The sequence below is a fragment of the Corapipo altera genome, unplaced genomic scaffold (assembly GCF_003945725.1).
Source record: "Corapipo altera isolate COAL_440 unplaced genomic scaffold, ASM394572v1 110, whole genome shotgun sequence".
NCBI classification, from domain to species: Eukaryota; Metazoa; Chordata; class Aves; order Passeriformes; family Pipridae; genus Corapipo; species Corapipo altera.
The window spans coordinates 1,745,061-1,771,065 of NW_020884960.1; the positions used below are offsets into that span (position 1 = coordinate 1,745,061).

General features: G+C 50.4%; 1 protein-coding gene across 2 annotated transcripts; it reads right to left on the minus strand.

Annotated features, from left to right (window-relative positions):
• Positions 1–6,858: 6,858 nt before the first annotated feature.
• Positions 6,859–25,946, minus strand: GGT7 (gamma-glutamyltransferase 7). 2 transcript variants are annotated; one of them, XM_027664049.1, is made up of 15 exons: positions 25,751–25,946; positions 22,641–22,867; positions 21,396–21,547; positions 20,187–20,301; positions 19,617–19,684; positions 18,896–18,969; positions 18,240–18,433; positions 15,794–15,881; positions 14,583–14,710; positions 12,045–12,133; positions 11,116–11,268; positions 10,479–10,596; positions 9,834–9,971; positions 8,799–8,898; positions 6,859–7,349 (listed from the first exon to the last, which is right to left on the minus strand). In XM_027664049.1, exons 1-15 carry the CDS (start codon positions 25,929–25,931, stop codon positions 7,186–7,188), a joined length of 1,989 nt encoding a protein of 662 aa, XP_027519850.1. In that variant the 5' UTR covers positions 25,932–25,946; the 3' UTR covers positions 6,859–7,185. The 2 variants fall into 2 exon arrangements, with proteins under 2 accessions (XP_027519850.1, XP_027519851.1); XM_027664050.1 differs by lacking the exon at positions 25,751–25,946 and adding an exon at positions 23,111–23,304.
• Positions 25,947–26,005: the final 59 nt, after the last annotated feature.

Sequence of the window (26,005 nt, forward strand, 5' to 3'; positions counted from 1 at the left end):
AGGGCGGCGCGGGGGTCGCGGCGCGGGCTGGGGCGCGGGGCCGGCGGGGCGGGCCCGAGGGGACTCCCTGGCACCGGGACCGGCACCGGGACCGCAACCGGAACCGCCACCGGGACCGGCACCGGGACGGCCCCGAGGGGACCTCCGGCACCGGCACTGCGCGCATCCCGGGAGAGTCCCCGGGGGCGCCGCCTGCTTCTGGGAACGGAGACAGTCTTTTCCAGATGATGTTTAAGGAAAAATAATAATTAAGGCTTTCATAGGAAATTTCCAGGAAATGAGGTTTTTAATTCGGAGGAATTTTATTTCAGAGCATTTCGTCCCAAGGCTTTACACTCCGTGAATATCAGTGAATTATACTTTCGTTTTACCACGGGGAGATGGAGAAAAAGTCAGAGGGACCTGGTTCGAACTCAGCAAAGGCCACAAAGCTGAATTTTAATTAAAAGTCCATTTATGTGATTAATGAACAGGCCCAAGGGCCCGTAGTCCCCAGTAGGTGATGGTTGATCCCTACAAAGGCCCCTCAGCACACAAGGGTTCACAGCTGAGGGGATCCCCACAGGACACACAGCCCCCTCATTTGTCTCATCCTACAACCTTTATTATGAGACATGATCAACTAATATAAAAAGTCAGAAGCGTCTGTTTTGCTGTCTGTCATTGCTGGGAGCAGAAAGCTCTCGTCTGGCACTGGGGAAGAAATGAAACGTGGCAATTCTTGTTACAGGGTAGGAAAACAAACAAAAGGCCTTTATGAGAAAAATAATGACTTTGGACCTGCAGAACCATGTATAGTTCGGTAACTTGAGCAGGTTTTGCGGCTTGAGAGGGAGTTTCGGGAGAGGGTGTGCAACTGGAGCCAGCCCTCTCAGTCCCCCCAGCCTTGGCTTCATGTGGAATACTGACAGATAAATGACAAGAAAAAAGGGAAGTGGCTTTTTTTTTATTTTGGAAAATCTTCTAAATACAACAAATTCACATCTCATTGGGCACTATAACTTACAACACAGAAAAACCCCACACTTTTATCAATTCACATATAAATGCATTCCATAAAACCCACAAAAACTAAATAATTAACATCATGGTTAGTATAGGACTTATCTTAATAATTAAATCTGGTTGGTGTGGGCAGAGCTGCAGGCAGATTGCCTGTTCCCTTCCCATGTGCAGCTCTAAAGCTCCCTGCTGTTAGACAGAGATGAATCCTTTACTCAAGGATTGTTCTGCTCATGCCTTTTTATGTCTTCTGCAGTATCTGGGACAGGGACCCACCTCTAGCACCTCTTTGGTGGGACAAGGGCAAAGCCCTTCCCCAACCCCCCACAACCCTCAGAAGTGTCAGAAGAGGAGATGGGGCTCAGTCACAGGAGTAATAAAGAGGAATGTTTGATACCTCTGATCAACTGTTTGCTGGAGCCCAGGGATGATTCCTGGGCTTTGCCTCACCCTGCTCCTGGCTTCTGAGTCAGCTGGAAACACAAAGAAACTGAGAAAAGATTTCTTTGGTACCCAGGAATTACCTTCCTTCCCCATTTGTCTTCATGTTTTCCTCTATTTCATGAGACGCTTCTTAACCCAGCTGCACCAAACTTCCTCCTGCGGCCTGATCTTCCCTCAAAGGCATTCCTCACACTGACACAGAGATCAGTGCTGCTTCCGAAAAAACCATGTTTCCCACTGCTGTTGCTGTGCTTGTCATACAAGATTGTCCTTCAGGATCCTTGGTTTGCATGGTTTTGTCTGCATTATGTACATTAATACCAGGCATGTCTTGTATACAACAGCAAACAAGCACAAGTAAAATGCTCTTTTCCAAAACTCAACTTCACTGGAAGCGCAGTACTGAGGTATCTCACCAACATGTGCTCGAGCCATCTAAGTGCTGTGACTTTCTGATCTGGGCTTGAGAGGTCCCACACGGATAACCTGTCTGTGCCTAATCACTCATGGGGTTTGCAGCGTGGGGCCTTGGACATCCCTTTCGCAATTTGTAGCCTGCTGCTTCCCATTGCTTTTCCTGATGCTTCTGCTCACTTTTGGGAAAGACCAGAACTGGCACAATCTCCACATAAATAAAATTAATCCAAATTCTCTCAAAATATCTTTGTCACAAGTGTAAGGGAACAAAGGGAAGGTGGAACTGAAGGGACCCCAGGGTGACAGGACACAACCAAGGACCCTTCTGAGACATCTCTGCTGAAGACCAGCAGCTGGAGGAACCCAGGTGGCTTTGCCATCCTGCATGTTGCAGTGAAAGGCATGTGACAGGAGACCGAGAGTCAGCTGGCAGTGGGGAGAAGGGAATAACATGACATGGAGGGGAAAGAGAGTAGAAACATGGCACAGATCCAGTACTGCCACCCTGATGTCCTGTTGCTCACCCACGCAGGCATGTCCTGCAGTGAGCTGGGCTTCAGGCTGATCTCCAGAGCTGAGCTTACTGCACAGCCTGGATCCATACTGAAGAACTTGGATATTCCTGGATCTTGCCCAGCCTCTATACACCATAACCAACCCAGGAGGAGCTGTGGCTGGACTATCCCTGGAAGTGTTCAAGACCACGTTGGCCAGGGCTTAGAACAACCTGCTCTAGTGGAAGGTGTCCCTGCCCATGGCAGAGGATGTTGGAACTGAATGATCCTTAAGGTTCCTCCCAGCCTAAACCATTCTGTGATTCTGTTACTTTTGGAGCTAAATCTGTCCTGTCATTCTGTTTGTGGATCTCCTCCACGAGCAGACCCTCAGATTGTTTTGGATGCTGAAGCTTTGCTGCAAAACCAACAATACATAGTAATACCATGTCACCTGCAGAGGACAGCTACCTGCAGCAAAGACAGCTGTCTGAGCTGCTTCATTGTCCACAACAGAACAGAAATGCATTTGATACCATGGCAATCAAAATTGTGGTTTTATTTACACACATTTCATATGACAGTATTTTCAAAGGACAGGTATTATACAGGAAAATTAGGTAGACTCATAACCAGCTTTAGATTTTTCCAGACTTAAATATTATACAATTACCTGAACAAAATAATTTCTCCTCTAACACTGATACAATGCTCACTTGGAGAGAAGGAATGGGGATCTGTTGCATTGCAGTCACAGTCACTTTTGACCTAGGATTTTGCTGAACTGTGAATATGGTGAGAAAGAGATAGGTGGGCAATTGGCCATAGATGTGACAGACAGGATGGGGGTGCACAGGAGTCATCCTCTCCTCCTCGACTCCAAGGTTATGGAGCCCCAGCTGTGCCGGGAATGGTCCTGGTGGGTGAAAGTCCATGGCTGCTCAGGAACTGTTGTCATACGGGATGCTCCCTCAGGCAGCAGGTCAGCTCTGACAGGACAGTCTGCACCTGAAAATGCTGTGGCCACTGGAGAGCCCTTTGTGGACAGTATGTGTCAGTGCTCTGGTACTCCTACTCCATCTGCCCTCTGCACAGGCGTGCTTCACTTTTAGATGTTTCCCTGCCTCTCTGAAACCAGCTCTGCCTGTCAGAGCTCTCCTTTCTCTGGCTAGGTGCAGATTTCCATCAGTGAAGTTTAGGAGAAGTTTCCAAAACTGCTGAAAACACCTGGGTACTACAGGAGCTCTCCCCACTCCACCTGATTCTTTGCAAAACCTTACAAAACTCTCAGTGTTTTTGATGTTCATAAAAGAGATGCAGCTTTCCTCTCATGGTGTTTACTGAGGCCTGACTCCCCTTTCTCTCTAGCCAGTGTCCAGGGTCAGTCCTGTTGGGTTGGGCAGCAGGCAGAAGGAGGCTCTCAGATGGTCCAGCCAGAAGGACCCAGTAGGCACCTGGAGGGTCCAAGCTCCTCCAGCAGCAGCTGAACAGCTGACACTGAATGGGCACTTTCAGACTTGCTGCTCCAGCTGAAGGACCCTCAGAGAGACACTGGCAGGGCTGCAGAATGTTGGTCATAATCCCTGGAGCCTAGGGACCAGAACCTGCTGCCCCACCTATAGCAGCAGCTCTCTGCCTTCATCTGCCCCCGACAGTCCCCAGTCCCCCGAGAGATGGAGCAGGACATGCTGCTGGCAGTCCTTGCTGGAGGGCAGGAATGCCCTGTGTGCCTAGGACTGCTCTTCAGCAGGTCCCTGTGACCAGGGGCAGTGGGGGAGCCTGAGTGGCACCAACAATGTGACTGACCACTCTGACAGTCCCAGCAGCACCTGCCCCATCCAGAGTGGTGGGAGCAAGGTGGGCTCTAGCTCCTCTCCATGCCTGGGCAGCAAATGGGACAGTGATGGGAACAAAATAGCACAGCCAAGGGCCAGAGCAGGCTCATCCCCCCTAGCTGCAGGACAGCAGCACTGGCTTCTGCCTCATCCCCCCTTCAGGCTTTCACCCCCAGCCATCAGTGCTTGATGCACATGGGAGAGCAGCAGCACCTACAGCCAGCAAGGCAGTTTGTTACCTGTGCTCGTGAGGGGTGTCCAGCCCTTGTGAGAAACACTGATAAACTGCTCACACTCAGTGGCAGAGTCTGGCTCCAGTTTATCCCCACGCAAAACCAGTGTGCATCGATGAGGAGCAATGCGAGCCTGGGCAGAGACAAGCTGATGGTGTTCCAGATGATATATTGTCATATTTGGCAAAGGCATCTATTTTTAAAATTTATTTTGTTTGTGTTTATTTTGTTCCTTTGTGTTTATTTTGTTCCTTTATTGTTTTCTTAGCCCCTTTGTATTTTGTGTTCTGAGCTGCTCACTGACAATTTCAAGTCAAAGTTTCAGCACAAATTCTGCTTCAGAGCTGTCACATGCCTGCAAGGGCCTGGCTGAAATCAGCACAGGGAGTCTGCACACACACATCTCTGGAATACAGCCCTGTGTTTCCCAATGTCCATCTTACCTGCATTGAAGAAAACATCAGGTATTTCTTGGTACCTCACATTAAATTCATCAAGTCTTACCACAACAGATTGGCTCAAGTCCAGGGACACTGGGCCAATTAGCAGATTACGGGTTTCCATATCAAATACATCTGTGCTATACTGATGCTGCTTTTAAACAGAGAAAATGGGAAATAATTCAGAATACCTTTACTTATCTTAGCCATGACCTGGTGACCTAAGTACTATCTTCCAATTGTTTTCAATTTTCTCTTTTTTGCAACATAGGCCATGATCCAGCAGAGCACTTTGGAACATGCTTTATTTTAAGATTATGAATAATTGCTGCAAAATTGTACCTCGGGACAGGTGAATGCCCTTTTGAATCAAGACCAAAGTCTTTTTACTGCTAAACATATACACAGTTTCCAGCATCGGAAGTCGGTGAATTCAGTTAATAAGGAGGAATTTCATCTTTCAAAGTGTTTTGTGATATTTCATGCAAAGTATTGCTGTGACAACTGATCAGGTATTTTGCAGCTGAGCACAGTGAATCTCTGTGCCGGAGGGGCAGATCTGGTCTGGGACAGACCAGAAACACCCAGATCTCCCCCAGTGAGGTTCAACACACAGAATTGCCACTTTCCCTTCCTGTGGAGCCTGAAAAGGTCTGCTCCAAGACAAGTGAAGAGTTATGAACACTCCAACTTCGGGCAGTCACCAACTCTAGTGCTGATGACAGAAAAATAAATAAATAGATTGGTGTCCCTGTGGTGAAGAAAGTCTCTTCTTGGTGGCACAGAACACACTGTGTCAAAGACAACGTTCTGAAGTGCTGCATCCCCGTCCCAGCTGAGGGGATTTGGAACAGCAAACAGCACTGGTGTTGCCATTGGCTGGCACTGCCATGCTCCTCTCAGGGGTGGCTGCTCTTCAGCAGAGCATGAAAACACCTCTATCCTTGCTCAGCCCCACATGTGAGGCTTCACATAGGATGTTCTGAGATCCACGGCTGGCGGATGGCAGGAATGATTCGTCTGATTTATCTGCCATGGGGCCCCAACTGCCCCAAAACGACCCACCTGCTCCCCATGTCCAATGGCCACAAGTGTCAGAGGGTGAGTTACAAACAGATGGGTGTCACAGGGACCCTTGGGAGGAAGGTCAGGTGTGGCTGGTGTGATCATCAAATCAAGGAGAAAGAGAACTATAAGCAGACATACATATATAATATGTACAGTGGCCATAGATGCATTTGCACCATGAAGGAAATCAACAAATTTTAGACCGCAGAAAATTACCAAACTCAGGAATTTTTTAGTGCCAGGTGTCTCTAACTTGCCAGTAAAAAGAACAGGAAATGTCCAAACATGGGCTGACTGAAGTGGTGCAGCTGTCAGCTGGGGTGTTCTTTCTTCACTTGATTTCAGACATGAAATGCAGAAGCATTCTTGTATTTTCACTACATGCTGCAGACAGAAAATGATCTCAGTAGTGTTTGGGTTGGTTTGTACATTTTCTCTCACTCTCTTCAGTTGTTCCAATAGACTCACCAGTACAAAAACATGGAGCTAGAGTAATGCCATGAATTCAGTCAGCAGAAAATCCCAAGCTTCTCTGTAGGAATGACCCGATTTAGGCTTTCGTAGTAGACTGAGATAAGGCAGTGGAGGGAAGGCCCTGAACATACCCAAATGCTCTCCATGTGGTTTGCAGTCTGTGGTGTGTGGTTTTTCACAAATCTGTGGAGTACTGCTAGAATATCTCCAAAAGGTGTCAAAGAAAATTAAGCCCATTACCACTAAGCTCAAATTTACCACGGAGGAGGCTGAACCTCTGTAAGAAAACCGTTGGGGGGTGTACAAGTTGTTAGAGGAAGAATTTGTTAGAGCTGTTGAAAACCATTGCTCTGGGAAAGATAGGGAAGTGAAGATATCATCATCATCATCATCATCATCATCATCATCATCATCATCATCATCATCATCATCATCATCATCATCATCAACTGTTTTTTCCTTTGCTAACGTTCTAGAACTTGGCTTTGGAAAGACTGAAATTATTAGCAAGATTCTCCCAAAAGAAAAGTGTGCTCCTGGCATTCCTGTACCAAGGACTGGGCTGCTTGCAATGCAAATAAATGAAAAAAAAACCAAAACCAAGAGCAGGGAGCTGCATGTTGGTGCTGCTGACTTCCCTAGTGCCGCCTGGGGTGGTGAGTGCAGAACGTCTGGGTGGGGCTCCCCCAGGGCTGGAGAAGAGGCCACTTCAGAACATGCACATCACTTGGGTTGGTGTGTGTCAGCATTGTTCAGACAACAGGTCACCTGGGAGGTGCTACAATATTGTGGCTCCAGCAGCATCTGCACTCCTGGGGTCCTTCAGGCCAATGATGAAACTGTTGGTTCTCCTGGCTCCGTGAACTACAGAGACCACTGGGACTTTATCCACCTGGTGGCCCCTGGCTACAAGAAATTCTATATCTTCTTCAGGAAACTCACCTGTAGGGATTTTAAAAGGGGAGTTTTAAACTGCAATCAGCTTTGCCTGTGATGCGAAGCTCTGTCTAACCCTGCTGGGATCTGGTGTGGGGGGCAACCTGCCTGCAGCCCCTTCAGAAGGTTCCAGCCGGGCAAGCCAAGGGGCCACTGCTTTGTCACACCATGGGGTGTGACAGGATCTGCAAGACCATTTAAGGATGTGGAAGATTCTCCTCTTTGGAAAAAGGGGAAAACATATTGTTGGCAACAAATGTAGTTATTCTTAGAGAACAGGAGACAATGCCCACTGCCCACTCTGAGTTACAAATAAGAATATTAACAATTTTTAGTCAAAATAAAATGCAAGGCAGCTGAAACCAAATGACAGTAAAACAAGTTGTCAAATGATAAACTGTGTGCTAATCCTTCCAACTTGCCCTGCACACATTTCTTAATCTTCCAGGCATCTACCTTAGGCTGCTGCTCTTCTGCTTCTGTTTTGTTAATTTGATGGTTTGTAATTTCTGTATGAATAGAAGTGTGCGAGGTCATGGAGCTGGGGATCCAGCTGGACAAAACCGAGCAGGCACACAGAAACCCCACTGGTATTTAAGCTCTATACATTGCACATGTGTCTTAATATGTACCTTATTGATGTCAAAATGTCCAAACCCACAAATTAGGATGTTCTGAAGTTTTGAATTTGTTTTAATTACATCCTAGTTTTCAAGTCTGCAGGTCACACTAGACAGACCCCTTTTAGATTTTCCTCTAAAATGGGAAAGCCCAGAAACTTTGGCTATTTAGTGTGAAATAAGAACCAAATTTCCCTTATGGTTTGCTCTGATTAGTACCAGGCTGTGTGAAAAACATCAAATAGACCAAGACTTGCAATATCAAGGACAAGAGCTGACAGTACAGTCTCAGAGTGCCAGCACTGATGCTGCACTTCCAGCACTGTCAAGCCACAAACCTTGCCATAAGCCTTGCCTTCTCCCCAGTTGCTGGAATTAAGGGACATGGGCTGGAAAGTGAAGGAATATAATTTATGGCAGTGGTAATAAAGTGTAGGAAGCTTTCAGAACCTGTCTGGTGTTTATTTGGGTATCCTCAGTGGCATCAGATTGCCAAAAGGTTTTAAGGATAGAACAAGGCTGCTACCAGGAGGGAGTAGGGATGGAGGGAGGGCTGGGGAGAAGCACCTGAAAGAGCTCGGACTGGTGGTATTGGACAAGCCAGGGAGCATTTCCAGGATGGAGAAGACATAGCTTAGCAAGGGCTCCAGGCTTTGAAGAAGCTGGATTCTGCTTTTTGTCTTCCCCAAAACCCTCTACAGCCATGGGAACCCTAGAACACAGTGAGCTGTGCTCTGGGCTGAGGCACTTCCATAGCAGTATGCCAAGAAAATCCTACCCTTTTCCTAAACACACTGGATTTGTAGGCTGCACCCCACCCACTGTCCATACTCACTGTCGACCTGCAAGGTGTTGGACTGAAGCTGTGGGTGAAGTCGACCAAGTGACAAACTTTCACTCAGATTCTTGTGAAATGTTAAAACATTTACCAAAACCTGCAAGAGAACAAAATACCCTCAATAACAAAACAAACAAACAAACAAACAAAAAAAAAAAAAAGTGGCAAGAATAGGAGAGGCCAGCTTCCTAAGCATCCCACAATTTGGTGGCTCCAACAACTGCAGATGCAGCAGGCAAAGAAGATTTTCAACCATTTAACAAACTGCATGCACACACTAAGAGGTCCTTGAAATAGGGCCTGTATGTTGTTGGTGGAAAAGTAGGAAATTTTCAGGATTGCATGGGCTTTTTGTCACATAGTTCCTGCCAAACTAGCAGAGTTGTGTGTCTGGAACATGACATAATCTGTAAATAAGTGTTTCTTACAGCCAAAAGCTCAGCATGTGCCTTCTCCAAACAAAGCACCAGGAAGCGATGCTTGGCTTTGGTTTTGCTCTGAATAATGCTTTCTAAAAGGTAAGAAAACTGGGAGCTGTTCTTGTGCCTTTCTTTTTAGCTAAAAAAAAATGTTGTACATGCAATCAAGCTATTGGCAAATACTTCACCTCATTACAAATCATAAATTAAGAGGAGCTGCCCAATTTATAGCAAGTGTTGAGCAGGGAGGAATTCAGTCAGGAATGCACTAAAAGGAACTTTTCATAAGGAAAAGAGCTAAAGGGTGCCAGTTTCCTGCAACTCTCTGAATACAAAGTGTCCCTTTTTTTCTTAATGATCCTTAAGACGAGCTTTGAACAGATACGAATGACAAAAACCATTACAGATTTTGCCAAAATGCTTCTCCTCTACAACTATGAGTGGTGCCACCAGGAAAGTGTGGAAGTGGTGGCATCAAAGATTGATCTGGTAGTCCTGTGGCCACCAGTTTTGGTACAGCCTGGGACAATTAGGAAGGAAAAGGCTGCACTGTGGGAGGGGACCCTACTCAGCCTTGAGCTCAGCAGCTACTCTAAGAGGACACAGGACTGACCTGGACGATGCTGCTCAAGGCTCTCTCCCCGTTGTTGGCCCCCAGACACAGGTACGTCCCACACATGCCCTCAGAAGGCCTCACAATGGTGGGCAGCAGGAAGGACAGGGGCCGTTTCCGAGGCTGAATGAGATTTTGCTGCAATTGAAGACAAGACACCCCAAAAATGTCAACAAGCTGACTCTTACAGAGGGAACATGGAACCAGTCACCCACTTTGAAAGTACAAGCCCAGCAAAGTGGGATGGTTTTACAATACTGAAAGCCACCAGTGCAGTCTATAATTGTTTTGTTCCAACACCTGAAGATTTTTTTGCTGCTATATGTTACTTTTTAACCTGCAGAGCAAAAATTCATGAATTCATTAAGTGCACACAGTTGCTTAAAGTACATCTGGACAGCAGGGAAAATAGGTAACTATCGCTTGATAAAATTGCCTTGTAATGATAACTAACTGATACACATGGAGCCTTCTGTTTCCTCTTTCAGTACTCATGTAGTGAAAAACGGCAGCTTTCTACAGACTATTGTCTCTCAGTTATCAGTAAGGCATTAAATAGGCTCCCTGTTGTGAAGATGAGAATAAAATTGAAAAAAAAAAATATGCAGGTAGCCCAAATAAAGAATTTGTCATGTCATTCATTACCGGCCTGGAAATGGAGTGGTTCATTGTTTTGTTTTGCCAGGAGAAGTCCAACATCTGGCTGTTGAGGAGGATTCCAGAGGGTGTTATGATTCCACTGCCAAAGGGACGATTCAAAGAACTGAAAAGAAACACAAAGAAGTCTTGTAAAAATCATCCCAGAGATTTTTGTACACCTTGAGGTTTTTAGGGCTCCAACTTTCCATCTCATCTTGGCTTGACAGAGACTCTTTGGTGGTTCTTTAGGACTGGTTAGATGTGAGGAGTAACAGTTTCCATGTACTTAGGAGTAGGAACCATGTGGGCCATAGCAGCTCTGTCTCTCCCTGTGTTTAAGGATTCCCCTTGATGTGATGGATCTGCCTCCATGCCCACATCATCCTCAAATTTGGCCATCACTTCTTCCCCAGCAGATTCAGGCCCCTCCAGCCCTGTTTCAATGTCAGAAGGCTACAGGATTGCACGAGGCAGAGCAGCACCACCCCACACATCTCCACCCCACTGCTCTGTTGCAGGACTGAGTGAGACAAAACAGCCAAGCTGCTCCAGGGCTGGTCCCATCCTGTCCCGTTGAACCCGGTTTCTTCTCCCTGCTCCCGCCCCCTGAGCACACTGTGGAGGGAAGAAGTAAATCCTTTACCTCACAACTGTGACGATGAAGTCGTCGGGCCCCATGACAAGGACCTGGCTGGCAGCGGGGCCGCTCTCCACGGAGAAGTGAGGAATGTGGAGATCAGATGGGAAGGACTGGGAGTCATTAATCAGCTGGCGTAGGGAATTAGCTTCTGATTTACTTCAGCAAGGAGGGAGGGAGAGAAGGAAGCAAGCCATGAGCCTGGGAAGCTGGACATCTCCTGGTCTCTCTGCAGGGTACATCTACACAGTGTGTACTGCAGTGTTCCCTGAGGGGCTGCACTGGGACAGGAGCTCCTTTGGTTCACCCCATAGAAGGAGACAAGCTGGCTCAGTATGCACAGAGAGGCAATGCCGTGGACCTTCAAAGGCTCTGTCTACCCGTGTTTACCCTCATCAGAAGTAAATCCCCCCCCAAAGGACAAGGTGGCACTCCTAGCTGAACGCTAGCACTCAGGAGGAGGACAAGTCAGGACCAGCTCTGGCCACCAACCATGGCTAAACCTGGCTCTGAGGTGGGAGGCTAGGCTGAAACCCCAGGCCTGGTCTCTCCCACACATCTGGGTGTTCTGCAAGGCACCGACCACTATGGTGGGGCAGGGAGAGGCAGAAATAGCTTTTCTGGCCATGCCTATGCCCATGGTCATGGCTGTTTGTCAGACCCACTGAGAGGGAATGTTTACAGGTGTGAGGAAGTGGAAGGAACCCTCAGGTTCAAGCTGGATGCAGCAAACCTCTGTGTGAGGACATCCTGTGACCCATCCCCAGAGTTCTGGGGTATCAGCTGTGATCTTTGTGGAAGAGTGATCCCTGGGAGGGCACTCAAAGACTGACCTTTCCTCAGTAAAACAGAAAAAGCTCAGGGCATAGCAAACCCAGAAATTATATCAACCACACATCTTGCAACTGTCACTGTGCCAGTCACCTCAGACCTACCTCACCATCCCTTCTGCTGTGTGAGCGATGGACATGTCACCAGATGGGTCTCCCAGGTTGCTCGCTAGACTCAGGGCTATTTTTAACGTCTAAAGAAAGAAAAGAGAAGAGAAGAGAAAAGGAGGAGAGCAGAAGGTGAGGGTGGGGGGGGGAGGGAAAGGAGAGGGAGGGGAAGAGACCGGAGAGGAGGGAATGGAAGGGAAGACAAAATGTGCTGTGGGAGCTGTGTGTATCCAGAAGTGTTTGTACAGTCACAGAATCACAGATGGGTTTGGATGGAAGGGACCTTAAAGATCATCTTGTTCCAAATTCTGCCATGGACAGGGACACCTTCCACTAGCCCAGGTTGCTCCAAGCCCCGTCCAACCTGGCCTTGGACACTTCCAGGGATGGGGCAGCCACAGCTTCTCTGGGCAACCTGTGCCAGGGCCTCACCACCGTGACAGCCAAGAATTTCTTCCAAACATCCCATCTAACCCTGTCCTCTGTCAGTGGGAAGCCAGAAATGGAACATACTTGGCAGGAGCTGACACCCAGCTCAGTGGTTCAGCTTCATTGCCAGTTGGCAGACAGGTCACCAGGATGCCATTTACTTTCTATTTCCTTTCCCAAGTGGTCACCACAACAGCAGAGACCAGACTGAATCCCAGTGGGACAGTAGGTCCTAGGCTCACTATTGCCTCTGGATGCCAGCTCTGCTGGCATAGCACCAGTGCCAAGCAGAAATGAGCTGTTCTGCTCACTAGCTGCTACCCAGCTCCTAGTTGTAAGCCATCCAAAGTGTTTGAGCAGAAAGCATTAGTCCCAGCACATTTTGGGAAATGATGGTGTGAAAGGAAGAAGGGATCTGGTTTCTCAAACATGCAGAATCCTGCCTAAGCCAGTTGATTAAATATGGGAAGATACAATTTCAAAAGACACAGTTTATCCAGCCCTAGGATTACATCACAGCCATAGGAGAGCCACAAGGAGTGAGGCTCATCAACTGAGCCAGCCTGTGCTGAGCAGAAACACACTTGACTTTCAGCTTGCAGGTCATGCCAGATTCAAGATTCAAGACAGAACTCAGGTTTGGTGGACTTTTTTTCCTCCTCCTTTCTTTTTCCCTCGGGGGGAGGGTCTTGGTTTCTCCGCGGCTCTCGGGACGCGGGGTGGGGACGAGGTCGGAGCTCGTCTGCTCGGACGGGCAGCTAGTTTTCTTCTGTCCTCGAGGAAGACCCCGTTTCGCACCCGAGTCTGCTCCATGGTTGGATTTGCCTCGAATTCATCTAAAAGCCAGTGTGGGGGAGCCTGTGTGGGAAGGGCCGCCCTTCCCCTCCTCTTTTTTTTTTTCCCGTGACGGCAGTAGCCAGCACCTTTTGACGAGGAAGGGAACCCACAGCCGGAGCCAGCCTTTGCCAGCGTGAGTCCAGGGCGGGAAGCGGCCCCTTCCCTTCTCCCGCTGCCCGAGCCCTGGGCCCGCTCGGCCGCCTCCGTGTGGGACCCGCGGCCGGAGCCGGACAGCGCCCCCTGCCGGCCACGGAGCGACACCGCCCCTCCGTCCAACAGCGCCCCCTGCCGGGAGCGGCGGTAACTGCGCCGACGGGCAGAAAGGACTCAATCGCTTTGGTGGAAGTTGGGTTACGGGATTGTCGCTTGTTTTTTGTTGTGTTACCCATATATATTTTTTTTCTTTAATAAATAGCTGTTATTTTTCTTTTCCACACCTTTCGACTGAAGCCCCTTAATTTCAAAGTTATAATTACTCGAAGGGAGCAGCTTGGTTGTTTTTCCCATATCCTGCCCTCCTAACGAAACATTTCTGTCTCGTTAAACTGAGACAAACACCTCCAGCTGTTACCTTTTTGCTGAGAAATAATAAATTCCAAGCACCTGCTGTCCTGCCTGCTACAAGGATGTGGTTAAATCCTTGATTGAAATTCCCAACTCATAAAGCCCAGCTGTGGATCTGTGAAGCACCTCAGAGCATAACTCTGCTTACAGAGCAAGTGCCAAAGCAATTGCTTGACCTCCTGGGAAGCTACAATGTTTTGGTAGGGCTGACAGTACTAAATACTGGAAAAATTCTGTACCACAGAGATTGTGAGGTGGGCAAAAATGTAAATATTTTCTTAAAATATGAAGTATTGGGTCAGTTCTCCTTGTCATCACCACATATAGGCTTTTGCTTGCAGCACTCCTTTCAGTGCCTTTAGGTGCTCTGGAATGGTCAGGGCCATTGGAGCTAAGAGGTGAAGGAACTAGATGGGACCACCCTCAGGTGCTGTGGGGTCATTCTGAAGAGATGACTGCATGTGGGCAAAAGCCACAGTTTGTTCTGAAAAAGCTCTGCCTGAGCAAGAAAGAGCTCAGCTGAGCAGGAGACTTCAGCCACTGCACCTCCCTGAGACAGCAGCACCACTCAGTTTTACACCTTAGCAGTCTATTTGCTCGCTCTCCTGTGGGAATTGCCTACGAACATTTCTGTACAATCAAGGAATAAATAAATTCTTCTCTAGCAGCACAAGCAATTCAGCCAATTATTGAACCTCTTCTTACCTCTGCTATCCAGTGCAAGTTATTCCCCCTGGATCCTTTACTTGTGATGTTAAAGCCCTCGAGGATGTTCAGTGCTGTGATCAGTGCAGGACCTGCATGTGGAGGTGGGGGGCTGAAAACAAGGTGACCTGTGGAGGGAAGAAGAGAGGAATGAAGCTGCTTTTGTCAGATACTGTCCAGTTAGAACACTCTCTGAGCTAGTGTCCTTGAGGACAGGGAAATCCTTCCAGATTCAAGGGGAAATAACAGAAAGCAACATGATTTGAGAAGGATTTTTCAGAACATTCTTGTCGTATCTTGCTCTTTCTTTATGAAGGATTAAAGAAGCCCAAATAGGAATGCTTTTTTAACATCTGAGATTCAGCTCTTATTAGTTGGCTTTTGGTTTCTGGACTGAGTATGGAAAAATAGAGATAGAATCATGAAATGGTTTGGGTTGGAAAGGAAGGGACCTTAAAGTTCATTCAACACCAACCCCCTGCCATCGGTAGGGACTTCTTCCACTAGACCAGGTTGCTCCAAGCCCAGTTCCAACCTGGCCTTGGGACACTTCCAGAGATGGGGCAGCCAGAGCTTCTCTGGGCAACCTGTGCCAGGGCCTCACCAACTTCATAGGGAAGAATTACTTCCTAACTACAGAATTGCTTCTATACCTCTCCTCTTTTAGTTTGAAACCACCCCATTCTCCTGTCACTATCTGCCCATGTTAAAAGTCATGTTCCCTGTTTTTATAAGCCCCCTTTAAGTACTGAAAGGCTGCGTATTAAACAGGTTTGCAACATTACAGCTGTAAGGAGAGTAAATACAGGGATTGCTAGAAAAGAAAGACATTTTAGAAACTTCTTGCATAAAGTCAGCTTTTCTCCCTTGTAGCTCAAGTTTGGAACTGTCTTCAGATGTAGCTGCTGGCCTATGATCCAGCTTCTTATGCAGACATTGCATCAAGATGGACCATGTTGCACCTTCACACTTCAACACTATCAAAATACCATTTGTCACTATCATGGGAAAAAACATTTCAAAGTGCTGAAAACCTCCTGAACCCATGATGCATCACTGTCAGCAGGCAAGAGCAGGAAGCTGCGTAGAAGGACTTTCTGCAGACACCTGAGCACAGCTTTAACTTTAGCTCTTGTTAGATACTGTTGGCACCTCTTGCCAGATGAAGCAAACATTTACCTGGAGTTGCATGACAATGGGTCAGAGTTTACCTCGATAGACTGTGTGGATGGGATCCTCCACTGTGACACTGTAATTGCTGAAGTCTTCCTCCACCAAGACTCCACCATAGTTGTTGACCTGCATGAGAGTAAAGCAGCACACACTGAGCAGGCTGGGGCAAGGCTCTCTATGCTCCTCATGCTGGGCCAGAGGGACTCACACCTCACTGTCAAACAAACACCATTGAGATTCGCAAGCCAAGTGCCACGTTCCTTGGGATAACCTGCAAATCTGCGCTTTCATGGCCTTGTTGGCCTGGCTCACCATTCACCACTGTGGGAAGGCTCTGCAGCTCACCCACCTCAGGGGTGCTCTGAAGATGTTCTGCCTGCCCAGGAAGATAGGGACTGGCACTGCCCTGCAGTCTTCTCTGCCCTGGGTGGCAAGCATGAGTGTGTTAAGGTTTAGAGTCATATATAGATCCAGGAGAGAAGGAACCTGGGTGTAGCAGGTGGCCATCACTAGAAATCTCAATTAAAAAAAATCACAATTCCCACTCTATTTGAAATTATTTCAGGTGACCGTGGGTCTGCTGTAGCCTTGGTCCTCCTGTAAGACTCTCCTAGAGGTACAATTTATTAGGGTTGTTAATTTTCATGAACATGGTAAAGATGGCGACTCCCTCCATTGCAGGTCTTCTGTTGTTGAGTCATGATGGAGATGAGGTAGGACCATCAGAGGATGGTCAGACACCAGAAACAGGATCCCCAGGGCAGTGGTCACAGCCCCAACCCTGCCAGAGCTTATGGAACATTTGGACAACGTTCTCAGGCACATGGTGGAATTGTTGGGGTGTCCTATGCAGAGCCAAGAGTTGGACTCGATGATCCTTGTAGGTCACTTCCAACTCAGGATATTCTGTGATTCCATGATTCTATGAGTTGCACTCTGCTGATCTTAACCTGCCCTGAAGGAGGTGACACTGTCAGTGTACAGGTGCTAACAGGCCAACTCCTTTCTTCCACCCAGGAGAAGCCACACAGCCTGGTTAGATGTTCTGCTGGGGTGAGTTGCTGCTGTAAGTCCTTTGGATTCTCATTCAAAAAAAGGTAGGAACAAACCACCTGTTTGTGCTCTGATCTCTAACCCAGCCAGCTTACTCGGCAGCAAAACTCCTTCTCTGGCAGAACTGGATGAATCACTGGACAAGGAAAGCTAATGCAGGGCATGTTGTGGAGCCAGCATGTCAAACTAACCCAAAGTGGCTAAAGATGTCTCTCCTACTTGAGATCCCCATTTCCTTCTCAGGGAAAAGGCCGGTTGAACCCAAGGGCTGTGCTGAGCCACTGGTGCCTGTGCCAAGAGCTGCTTCCTTGGAGCCTGGCCAGTGGAGACCAGGGCAGGAGGAGCAGGATGGCACAGAAACGGGAGAAGCCCCAGTCAGCCACACACTGCAGACACCATCTCAAATTCCCCAGAGAGCACTTTTTTGCACCTGTGCCTGGAAGCAAAGGGTGGGGCATTTTGGAGCAGTGCTTGATTTCACCACATGGATGTCTTCCCTGTGGGAAGCCAGCACTTTGCTCTGCAGCCAAAGCTGGAATTGTGTACTGAATCCCAGAGCTTGCCAAGGTCTTTGGTGTGGCAACCCTGGGCCTTGCTCCTCCATAGAGAATTTGTGTTTCCCTGCAGCAGCCCCAGGTCAGGGAAATGTGGTGACAAAGCAAGGTTTAGCTGAGGAGATGCTTACAAGTTTGGGACTTTTCCTGTTCCTCATCCTTCACCTGTGCTGTGGCCCAGGTGAACTGTATATTTCCAAACACAGAGCTCACAAATCTCTAAGGCTTGAGCAGAGTGAACCCATTCCAGATTACTCACCAGATACTGAAGATGCATCACTTGAACCATAGTGGTTGGAAAAAACAGTGCTGCCAACCACTCTGACTGCAGCCACACAAGTATAAAAGTTGTGGGGGGTTTTTTTAACAGAATAAGTGCTTCATTTGTCATTGATATTTTTTCCAGAGCACATCTAACAACAAGAGTTAAACTAGGGCAACCCCACGTGGGACCAAGCCTGTCTAATCCTCTGTTCACATGACTCAGTTTTATTTTTAAACCATCTTCCTAGAGTCTTTATCTTATAGTCCCATTAATGACAACAACAACAACTTGTTTCTCATCAGTGGGGCACCTCTAATTCTGGGGGAAAAGGGGTTGCCACTTAAATTAACAGAGCCCAGAGGGGCCTTCAAAATAATTTTTTTTCCTTCAAAAAAACAGTCTCTCCTGGTTATAGAGGAATCGGAGGTTTCACTTCTGAGGGCTGTGGGAATGGCCTGTGTGTCACTTACAGCGCTGCAGGGATGGGGACAGAAAAGAAAAAGGAGGTTCCATGCATCTGTTCTCATCATTGTGCTGACACTTGGCTTTTCTCCTTGGGCAGTGCAAGTGGCAGCCCCACCCCGGTAGGAGACAGGGACAGTCCTGGCTCACCTCAGAGATCATCTCCTGGGTCAAGTTTCCACTGTAGAAGGCTGACACCCCTTCTGCCCCCATCAGCTCCAGGATGGCCGCGAGATCCATGCGCCGGACAAATGTGCCAGGCAGGAGGGGCTGCCCATCCGGCAGGAACAGCTCCCGGAATCGGTCAGAGTAGTTCAGGTCCTTCAGTTCACTCAGGGCTTTGGCTGAAGGTGAGAAGGGGAAAGACATCCAGAAACAGTAGGGATCAGGAAGGTGCAGGGGACCTGGAGTCACTGTGCACCCACTGGGGATGCTGGGGGCTTGCTGCTGCCTCTGGCCCTATTGTAAAACTAGAGGGAGGCTGGATCATGGATCCATTGGAGCTGCAAAGGAAACACAAAGAAGCCTCAGTGCCCTTCCCTGCCTGACCCTGGGTGCTGCCCAGTGTGGGCTGCTCTGACCTGGCTCTGACCAGCCATAGCAAAAGGCTCCAGTTTTGCTGCCACCGTGCTCTGACCGTGGCTTATGTATTGCTCAGCTCCCAACATCATCCATCTCCAGGTCCAAAGAGCCTTGATTTCCCATAAATAACCACCTATATCCCCAGCTGCCTCACACCCCAGCGCAGTGGCCAGTGGGCCACCCTGTGCTGAGCAGTCACCCTTGGCTTTCCATCAGGTACTCACCCAAATCATGTGTGACATTAAAGCCGTTCTGGGCAACACCAGCTGCGAGGTCCAGCAGCTCGGACCACGGGAGTCTGCCAAAGGACAAGGAGAAACATGCCTTGGGGGTACAGTGGGGCAGGGTGGTGGGGAGCAAGTGCAGGGTTCAGCTCTATGTTCAGGGGCTCTTAAAAGACCAGGCTGTGGGGACAGCAGTGGCCAAAAGGAGCACTGAGCTTTCAGTGGTTGTTTCTTCTTAACAGGATCATCTCAGTGCTCCAGGATGTGCACCAGAGAGGAATGGCAGTACATGGATGGGGAAAGGGGCATCTCAGGAGCAAAATCTGAAGCCAGGCTCTGGCCCTGAACAAGTAATCTAGATCCCTCCCTCTCTATCCCAACAGGGCACTAAGGGCAGCCATAGTTCCTAGGATCCAGCTAAGGAGAGAATAAAAATACACAGACAAGCATGGAAATGTGCTGTGCCTGTGTCCAAGAGAACATTTATTATCTGTCCTGTTAGCCAGAATTTCACTTTACAGAAAACCTGACCAAGCGAATTCTTTCTTTTGTACATTAAGTATCAAAAAATGAACATCTTTTTCAACACAAGCCTCCAAGTACCTCTCAGCTAATGGTTTTGACTGGTGGCTGAGAACATTATCTGATGGCAAGGCCTTGTGTGCTCCCAGCTCTCCAGTGGGGACCCCAGGGCACAGCCTGTGCCAGCCTCATGTCTTACCTGCCATGTAACTGATGTGCCTGGTGCATCCCTTGTATCATGCCTGGCACCCCCACGAGCAGACCTGGCTGTAAAATAGGAAGGACAAAAAGGAAGAGTAGTCTTCTTTCCATGAGGACATAGCACATGGTCCCCAAATGCAAGTCAAGGAGATGCAAGTCATGCTCGCTTTGGAACTATCTGCATAGTTACGAGAGAAGAAGAGGTCTGTAACAACACAATTAGGGAATAAAAGGTTTTGGAAGGAAAGAGTCAAATTCAATCCCGTTCTCAACCCAGTTTGGTCAGGAGAAATAACTCAGCAGGATGACCTGGGATTATGCTCCTTCTTGGAGCTCTTATTCTCCTGGTTCTCCCCTGCCAGAGGGACATACCTCTCTACTCGCCAAGCCCTGCAGGCATTTTGGGGCTGAAAAGGCAATATTTTCCTTGGATTCCCCATGTCTGTAAGGCCCAGGAACTCTGATGGTAAGAGGCCTCCTGTTGCTTTGCTGGGCATCTGCCCCCAGCCTGAGGGTTGCAGGGAGGAGAGCTGCCCTGAAAGGGTGGCTGTGGGACACTGGTCCTCACCTTGGTGTCCTGCTGCAGGTCCCCTTCCAGAGGGATGCCCAGGGGAGCCACCTCACGGAAGTCAATCACCCAGCTCCTGTTCTTCCGGATGTCGTGGACCAGCATCACCCCACCCCTGCAGCGAGAGGGAGGTCAGGGCATGGCACCGGCTGCTCCTGCAACAGCTGCTGCCGTAGAGCCAAAATGAAGAGTGCGAGTGCCACTGGGGCCAGCGTGACAGGTCACTGTGGCAGGTCACCAGCCCCAGCTGGTGTGGGGAATGCTGCTGTCCTTCCCCAGAGCACACACCAGGACAGCCAAGGCAGAGCCAGTGTGGGATGCAGGCAGCCCTGTGCTGAGCTTGGTGAGGCTGGATCAGTCCCTGCCAGCCTGGCCAGGGAGCTACTGGCTCTGTTCCAATGCCAGGTGGGGACAATCTGGGATTTTCTTTCTAATATGAGCAGTTTTGCAACAAAAGAGAGTGTTTGTTTACACCAGCAATGGGTGGTGCAGCTGGAGCAGGTATTAGATGGCTGTGGTTTATGCAATGCTGCTGAGCCCTCCTGCAGAGCCAGGAGCATAAGGCTCATGTGGATGCCACCCTGGGGATGAGGGTTGGAAGAAGGCCATCCCTCACTGCCATGCCTCCCTGGCAGCTGCCTAGAGCTGGTATTGGACCCCGATCTCAGGAGCACAGCTTATGGAGGGGAGAACTCAGGCTCTGAAAGCACCAGGACTGAGCCTGGGGCATTGCCAGCTCCTGGCACACTCACAGTGGGGCTTGTTAGCCCTCTTGAGCCTGGGGCTTTCCTGGCAGCCACTATGGCAGACAGAGCTTTTCCCTCCCTGGGGGTCTCTGTCCTTCACTGTCAACAAGGTGCACAGGAAGGGGCCCTGTCCCTGTGCAGACGAGGACAGATCCACCACCTGATGTCAGAGACCTAGTACTACACACTGGATCTCATGCTGCCATGAAGGTACTTCTCAGCTGAGAGGGACTTTTCACAAGATAGTTGCCCAGAGAAGCTGTGGCTGCCCCATCCTTGGAAGTGTTCAAGGCCAGGTTGAACAGGGCTTAGAGCAACCTGGTCTAGTGAAAGGTGTCCCTGCCCACGGCAGAGGGATGGAATGAGAAGAGCTTTAAGGTCCCTTCCCATTCTGGGATTCTATGAAACCATTTCCTTGAGGACAACTGGAGGTGACAGCCCAGGGTGAGTGACCAACACTTACCCTCCAAGCCCTGAGGTGTGGGGGTTGACGATGCCTGCGCAGAGGGCTGAGGCGATGGCTGCGTCCACCGAGGAGCCCTGCCTGCCCAGCACCTTCGTGCCCAGTGCCGTGCAGGGCGCCGCGTCCGTCACCACGGCGCCGCGGTGGAAGAGCTGCCGGAAGAGCAGAGCGGTTGTGCCCAGGGAGCAGTGCCAGTGCAGCCCAGATCTTCACCCAGCAATGTGGGACCTGAAGCCTGAGGCCAGTGCCAAAGTCATGGCTGATCTGCATTTTAAGGTCCCTCCAAATGCTGGTGGTAGTCATATGTCCCTTGGCACACCACTGCTCCAGGGCAGCTGCGTGTAGCCACGCCATCAGCTCAAACAACTTACAACAGTGGACATGCTAAGCTGGGGAAGCCACAACTCCGTCTCCCACAACCCCAGAGCAAGGTCAGACTAATCCTCAAGAGCAATGGGTGACCAATGAGTGCTGTCACTGCGTTGCAGGAGGTGGTCACTGGGAATGGGACTATAGCTACAAAGAATGCAGCATCCCCCTCAGTACCACAATTTGCTCTCATCCTTCCCCAGAACCAGCACCAGTGCTAATGCAGTTACAGGATGTTTTAAAAGCTTGATTTTAACCCAGTGGTACAAAGGTGATGGCGATTACTGGCTGCCCATGACCCTTCCCAGGCTGTAGTACTTGGCAGATATTCTGCAGGAAGATCCAAGCCCATGGCCATGCTGCCTTTGCTCTGCAGTCGAGCACTGAGCTGTGGGACACATTAGCAGAAGGTTTACTTCTGTTTTCAGTTATTTCCCTGCTTGGTCCTGGATGGATCTTCCAGAGGTGAACCTGAGCATTTATGCCCATAATCCATAAAACTCTCTCCAAGTGGACAAGATGCCTACTGTCTAAATAAGGACTGTTTTTGGAAAGCACTCACACCAGGCTCAAACCTCAGCTGGAGTCATGGCAGTGGGGCTGTCTGTTCCACCTCAGCAGCACCCCCAAACAGCCCCCCACACCCTGGCCACTGGGCAGGCACTGAGCCCAGCTTGGCTCTCCAAGTACAACCTCTAGGTGCAGTAAAAAGTTTTTGAGACAATTTGGGGTACAGACTCAGCACCTAGGGCCTTGCTGACGCTGGCTGTGGCTCACCAGCACTCACCCTGCCAGACTGTGGACAGGAGGAAAGTTAGGGAGCTTCTCCTATTTTCGCAGCCAAAGCCCAACTGTAAAGCCAGCGTTTTGTCTTACCTGAGGGTCCCCAAAATAGATCTGCATGATGAGGGCCACCGTGACGCCCGTGGCGAAGGTCAGGCAGGCAGTGATGATGACAGTCAGCCCATCCTGCCGGCAGCTGCAGTCTCCAGAGAAAGGGTCCTTGCTGGTCTCCTGGAGAGGGGACACGTCCTGGCTTCCCATCTCCGAGGAGGATGAGGGCAGGCGCTGGAGACGCGCAGACTTCAGGAAGGAGTCTGGGTCTTTGTGGGCAGCAGGGAGAAAACAAGTGTGAGTTATTGAGCAACTCAGGACTCTTATTGCAGTGTTTACCCAGCGCTAATGTTACATGGAGCCCCTTCCAGCATGGCTATCACCTTCCCCATTGATCACAGCTCTCAAGAGCCTTTCTGGCTCAGATGCTGCTTTCGGTCATTTTACTGATCCCTTAGTTTAGCTCTAGTTATTCCAAACTGACTTCCCTAGAGATTAAGAGGGACAAAAACTGCCTGAATTTTGCTCCATTTCAGTCCATTCATCAGTCTTCGGTGATGGGCCCAGTTACTGCTCCGCTTGAAGGGGTCCTGAGCACTGACTTGCAAAGAGGTCTCTGAAATGCAGCAGGACTGAAGAAAAGGAAATTAAGATATAAAAAAAAAATCCAGCAGCTTTATGCAGAGCTGTGTTTCAGCTAAAGCACCTGAGCAAAACAGAGGCAAAGCAAAACGTGGCCTGGGCACAGAAAATACCTCTAGGGAAGCATGGAAAGGTGAGGGCAGAGAGAAGCAAACCTGCAAACTGGAGGCCTCAGGACATTCACCCACTCTGACGGCAGGAAGGACTCTGCTTTAATTCCTTGCTTCCTCTGGCGGATGAGGCCCACTGGGAAATGAAGCCACTCACCCCAACGCCTGGTTCCAAGATGGCAAAGCAGTGGGGCAGGGGCTTGCTGGGCAGCAAACACAGCTCATCAGGATGAAAAAGTCTCTCTTTTGCTCTGAAAGGTGCCTTGAATCTCTGCGAGTGTCAGCTGCCACCTTCACAGCCAGGAGGACACCTGAGCATGCCCTGCCTGTCCCCCATCACTGCTGGGCACACGGAGCTGCTGGGGCAGCTGTGAGGACGTGCCCATCCCTGCCAGGCACTGAAAGGACCAAGTGGCTCAGGGCACCATCCAGGGCTCCTGGATGAATCGTTTCATGGGCTGCAGTGCCCCGCACACCTGTGGTGGGAAAAAGAGGAGCACCAAGTGGAAAAGACAAGATGAGAAGCTTGTCCCTCCACACAGGAGATGTTTCCTGGGTTTGGAAAGGGAGAAGGGAGTGAGCCCGAAAGCCCGCATTCCCCATCACCCCGCCTGCCTCTGTCTGCTCTGGCAGGTGTTGTCACCATGGGGACAGCCAGCCCAGTCCTTGCTGTGACGTTAACAAGACTTCCTGGGTGCAGCTCTTCTGGGGCCAGGAAGGGAGGTAGTTTTAGTTTCAGTGATGCTGCAAGCAGGAGTAAACTCCTCACAGCCAGGGAATCCCCTCAGGGTGAATTTAATCTCATTCATGCTGTGGTGGTTTAGGAGTGCAAAGAGGAAATGCTCAGCTTTCCCAGACTGTGCCTCTGAGCACTCACTGAGCCCCTCACCAGCTTCTCTGGTCTAAGTGAGTTGGGCCTGCAGTGTGTGGGCAGAGTGGGAGGACTGGTTGGTGGCCTTGGGTGGGGGCCATCACAGGCCTAGCAGGGGATGCCATTGGGGACGGATGTCACATACAGCCCATGGCACCTCCAAGCAAGGCCCCAGCCCCACCAGTGGGGCAACAGCAAGGAGTGAGCTGGGCTCCTCTGCTCAGTCCCTCTAGGACACCGGCCCTCTGCTCTGCTCCTGTAGGTCTGGTGACAGGCCAGCCCAGCACGAGGGGACATGAACACCAGGGAGCAACCATAGGAGAGGGCAGGCCACAGCCCTGCCACCACACAGAAGCACCTTCGTTCTCCACCACAGACATCTCATGTGGCCCTAGTCACTTAGTCTCTGTGACCACCAGTGCTGTATGGAGACAGCAGGGCCATGGTTTGGGGACAGGAGCAGCTGGAAGGGCTCGGTCGGGAGCACTGGGGCACAGGAGCAGCCTGCACAGCCAATGTGCAAGTGCCCATCCCACCACCAATGTCCACTCTTTGAAAGACAAGCCACCAAACCCCATTTGGCTTTCGTGGGGGCTGTGAAGGAGATGTGGCTTCACAGGGGAACCAACGCTTTCAGGAACCGGGAGCACCTCAGCTCTGGAGCCACTGCAGAGGGGACAGCAGAGAGCGGAGCCGCCCATGGGCTCTGAGCCATGGAGAAGGACAGCTAGCTTCTGCAACACAGTGTTGGACAACTGTGTTTCCACATCAGGAGAGTAGGAGCCCCTCCAGCCACCCCATCTGTGGGCACCAGCACAGCCAAAACCATATCGAATTCTGGGTGTGAGACAAGAGGCCTAGTGCTCCCAGAAGAGCTGTTCCCACACACCTGTATGCAGTGGCTTTGGCACCAGAGGGCACAGGGCAAAAACGGGCAATGGGAGCTTCACCTGTGGGCACAGTGGGACAGGGCAGAGGGCAAGGGGTGCGAACATGGGCCTGGGGAGTTGGATGTTGACAGCTGAACTGCAAAGCAACCCCGGAAGATGAAGGGCAATTCTGATGGGAGAAACTCGACATGGGGGAGAACTGTTTCTCTCAACTATAGAGGAGGAAGCAATCAGTTAAAAAGAGGCAGAGGGTCTTCTCATGGATTAAAGGATCACCTGACTTTATTCCAGCCGACCACCAGTGGAGAGATGCCCAAGGAGCATCCCAGGTGGAGGGATGATGAAAGAGCATCCCAGATGGAGGGATGCTCAAGGAGCATCCCAGGAGGCCATACCCGAGAGGTCCAGACTGGAAGGCCAAGCTGCCTGTGAGAGAGCTCACTCCAGGCTGCCCTGGGATGCTCGGTGGCGAACCCCTGAATCTCTGGCTGCCTTCCGCGCCCGCTGTTCCCGGCCCGCCCCTGCAGGGTGACCGCGGGACCAGGGCACAGGGAGCCCGGGGAGCCCCGCCCGGTGCGCGGGGTCGGGGAGCTTGGAGGGGCCCGGGGGCCGCGGGCGGGCGCTGCCGCCGCCCCTCACCCGTGTCCTGCTCGCCCAGGAACGCGTCCTCCTCCTTGCGGGCGCGGAGGCTGCTCTCGGCCGCGCCGCCTGGCTCCTCCTCGGGCAGCCGCGGGAAGCTGGTGATGCTCATGTAGTCCACGGGCGAGCCGACGGCCAAGGCCCGCTGCCGGCCCGGCACCGCCTCCGCCGGGACCGCCATCGCGGGCCCACCGCGCCGGTCCAACGGAGCCGCACCGCGCCGGGCCGGGCGTGGCCGCCGGAAGGGGCCGGGCC

Coding starts and splice junctions, on each gene's coding strand:
- GGT7 (XM_027664049.1), bottom strand. CDS start 25,931: ATGGCGGTCCCGGCGGAGGCGGTGCCGGGCCGGCAGCGGGCCTTGGCC. Junction 14,711..15,793: donor CATCCACACAGTCTATCGAG/GTAAACTCTGAC, acceptor TTCCCTCCACAG/GTCACCTTGTTTTCAGCCCC. Junction 10,597..11,115: donor TTCATCGTCACAGTTGTGAG/GTAAAGGATTTA, acceptor GTTTCTTTTCAG/TTCTTTGAATCGTCCCTTTG.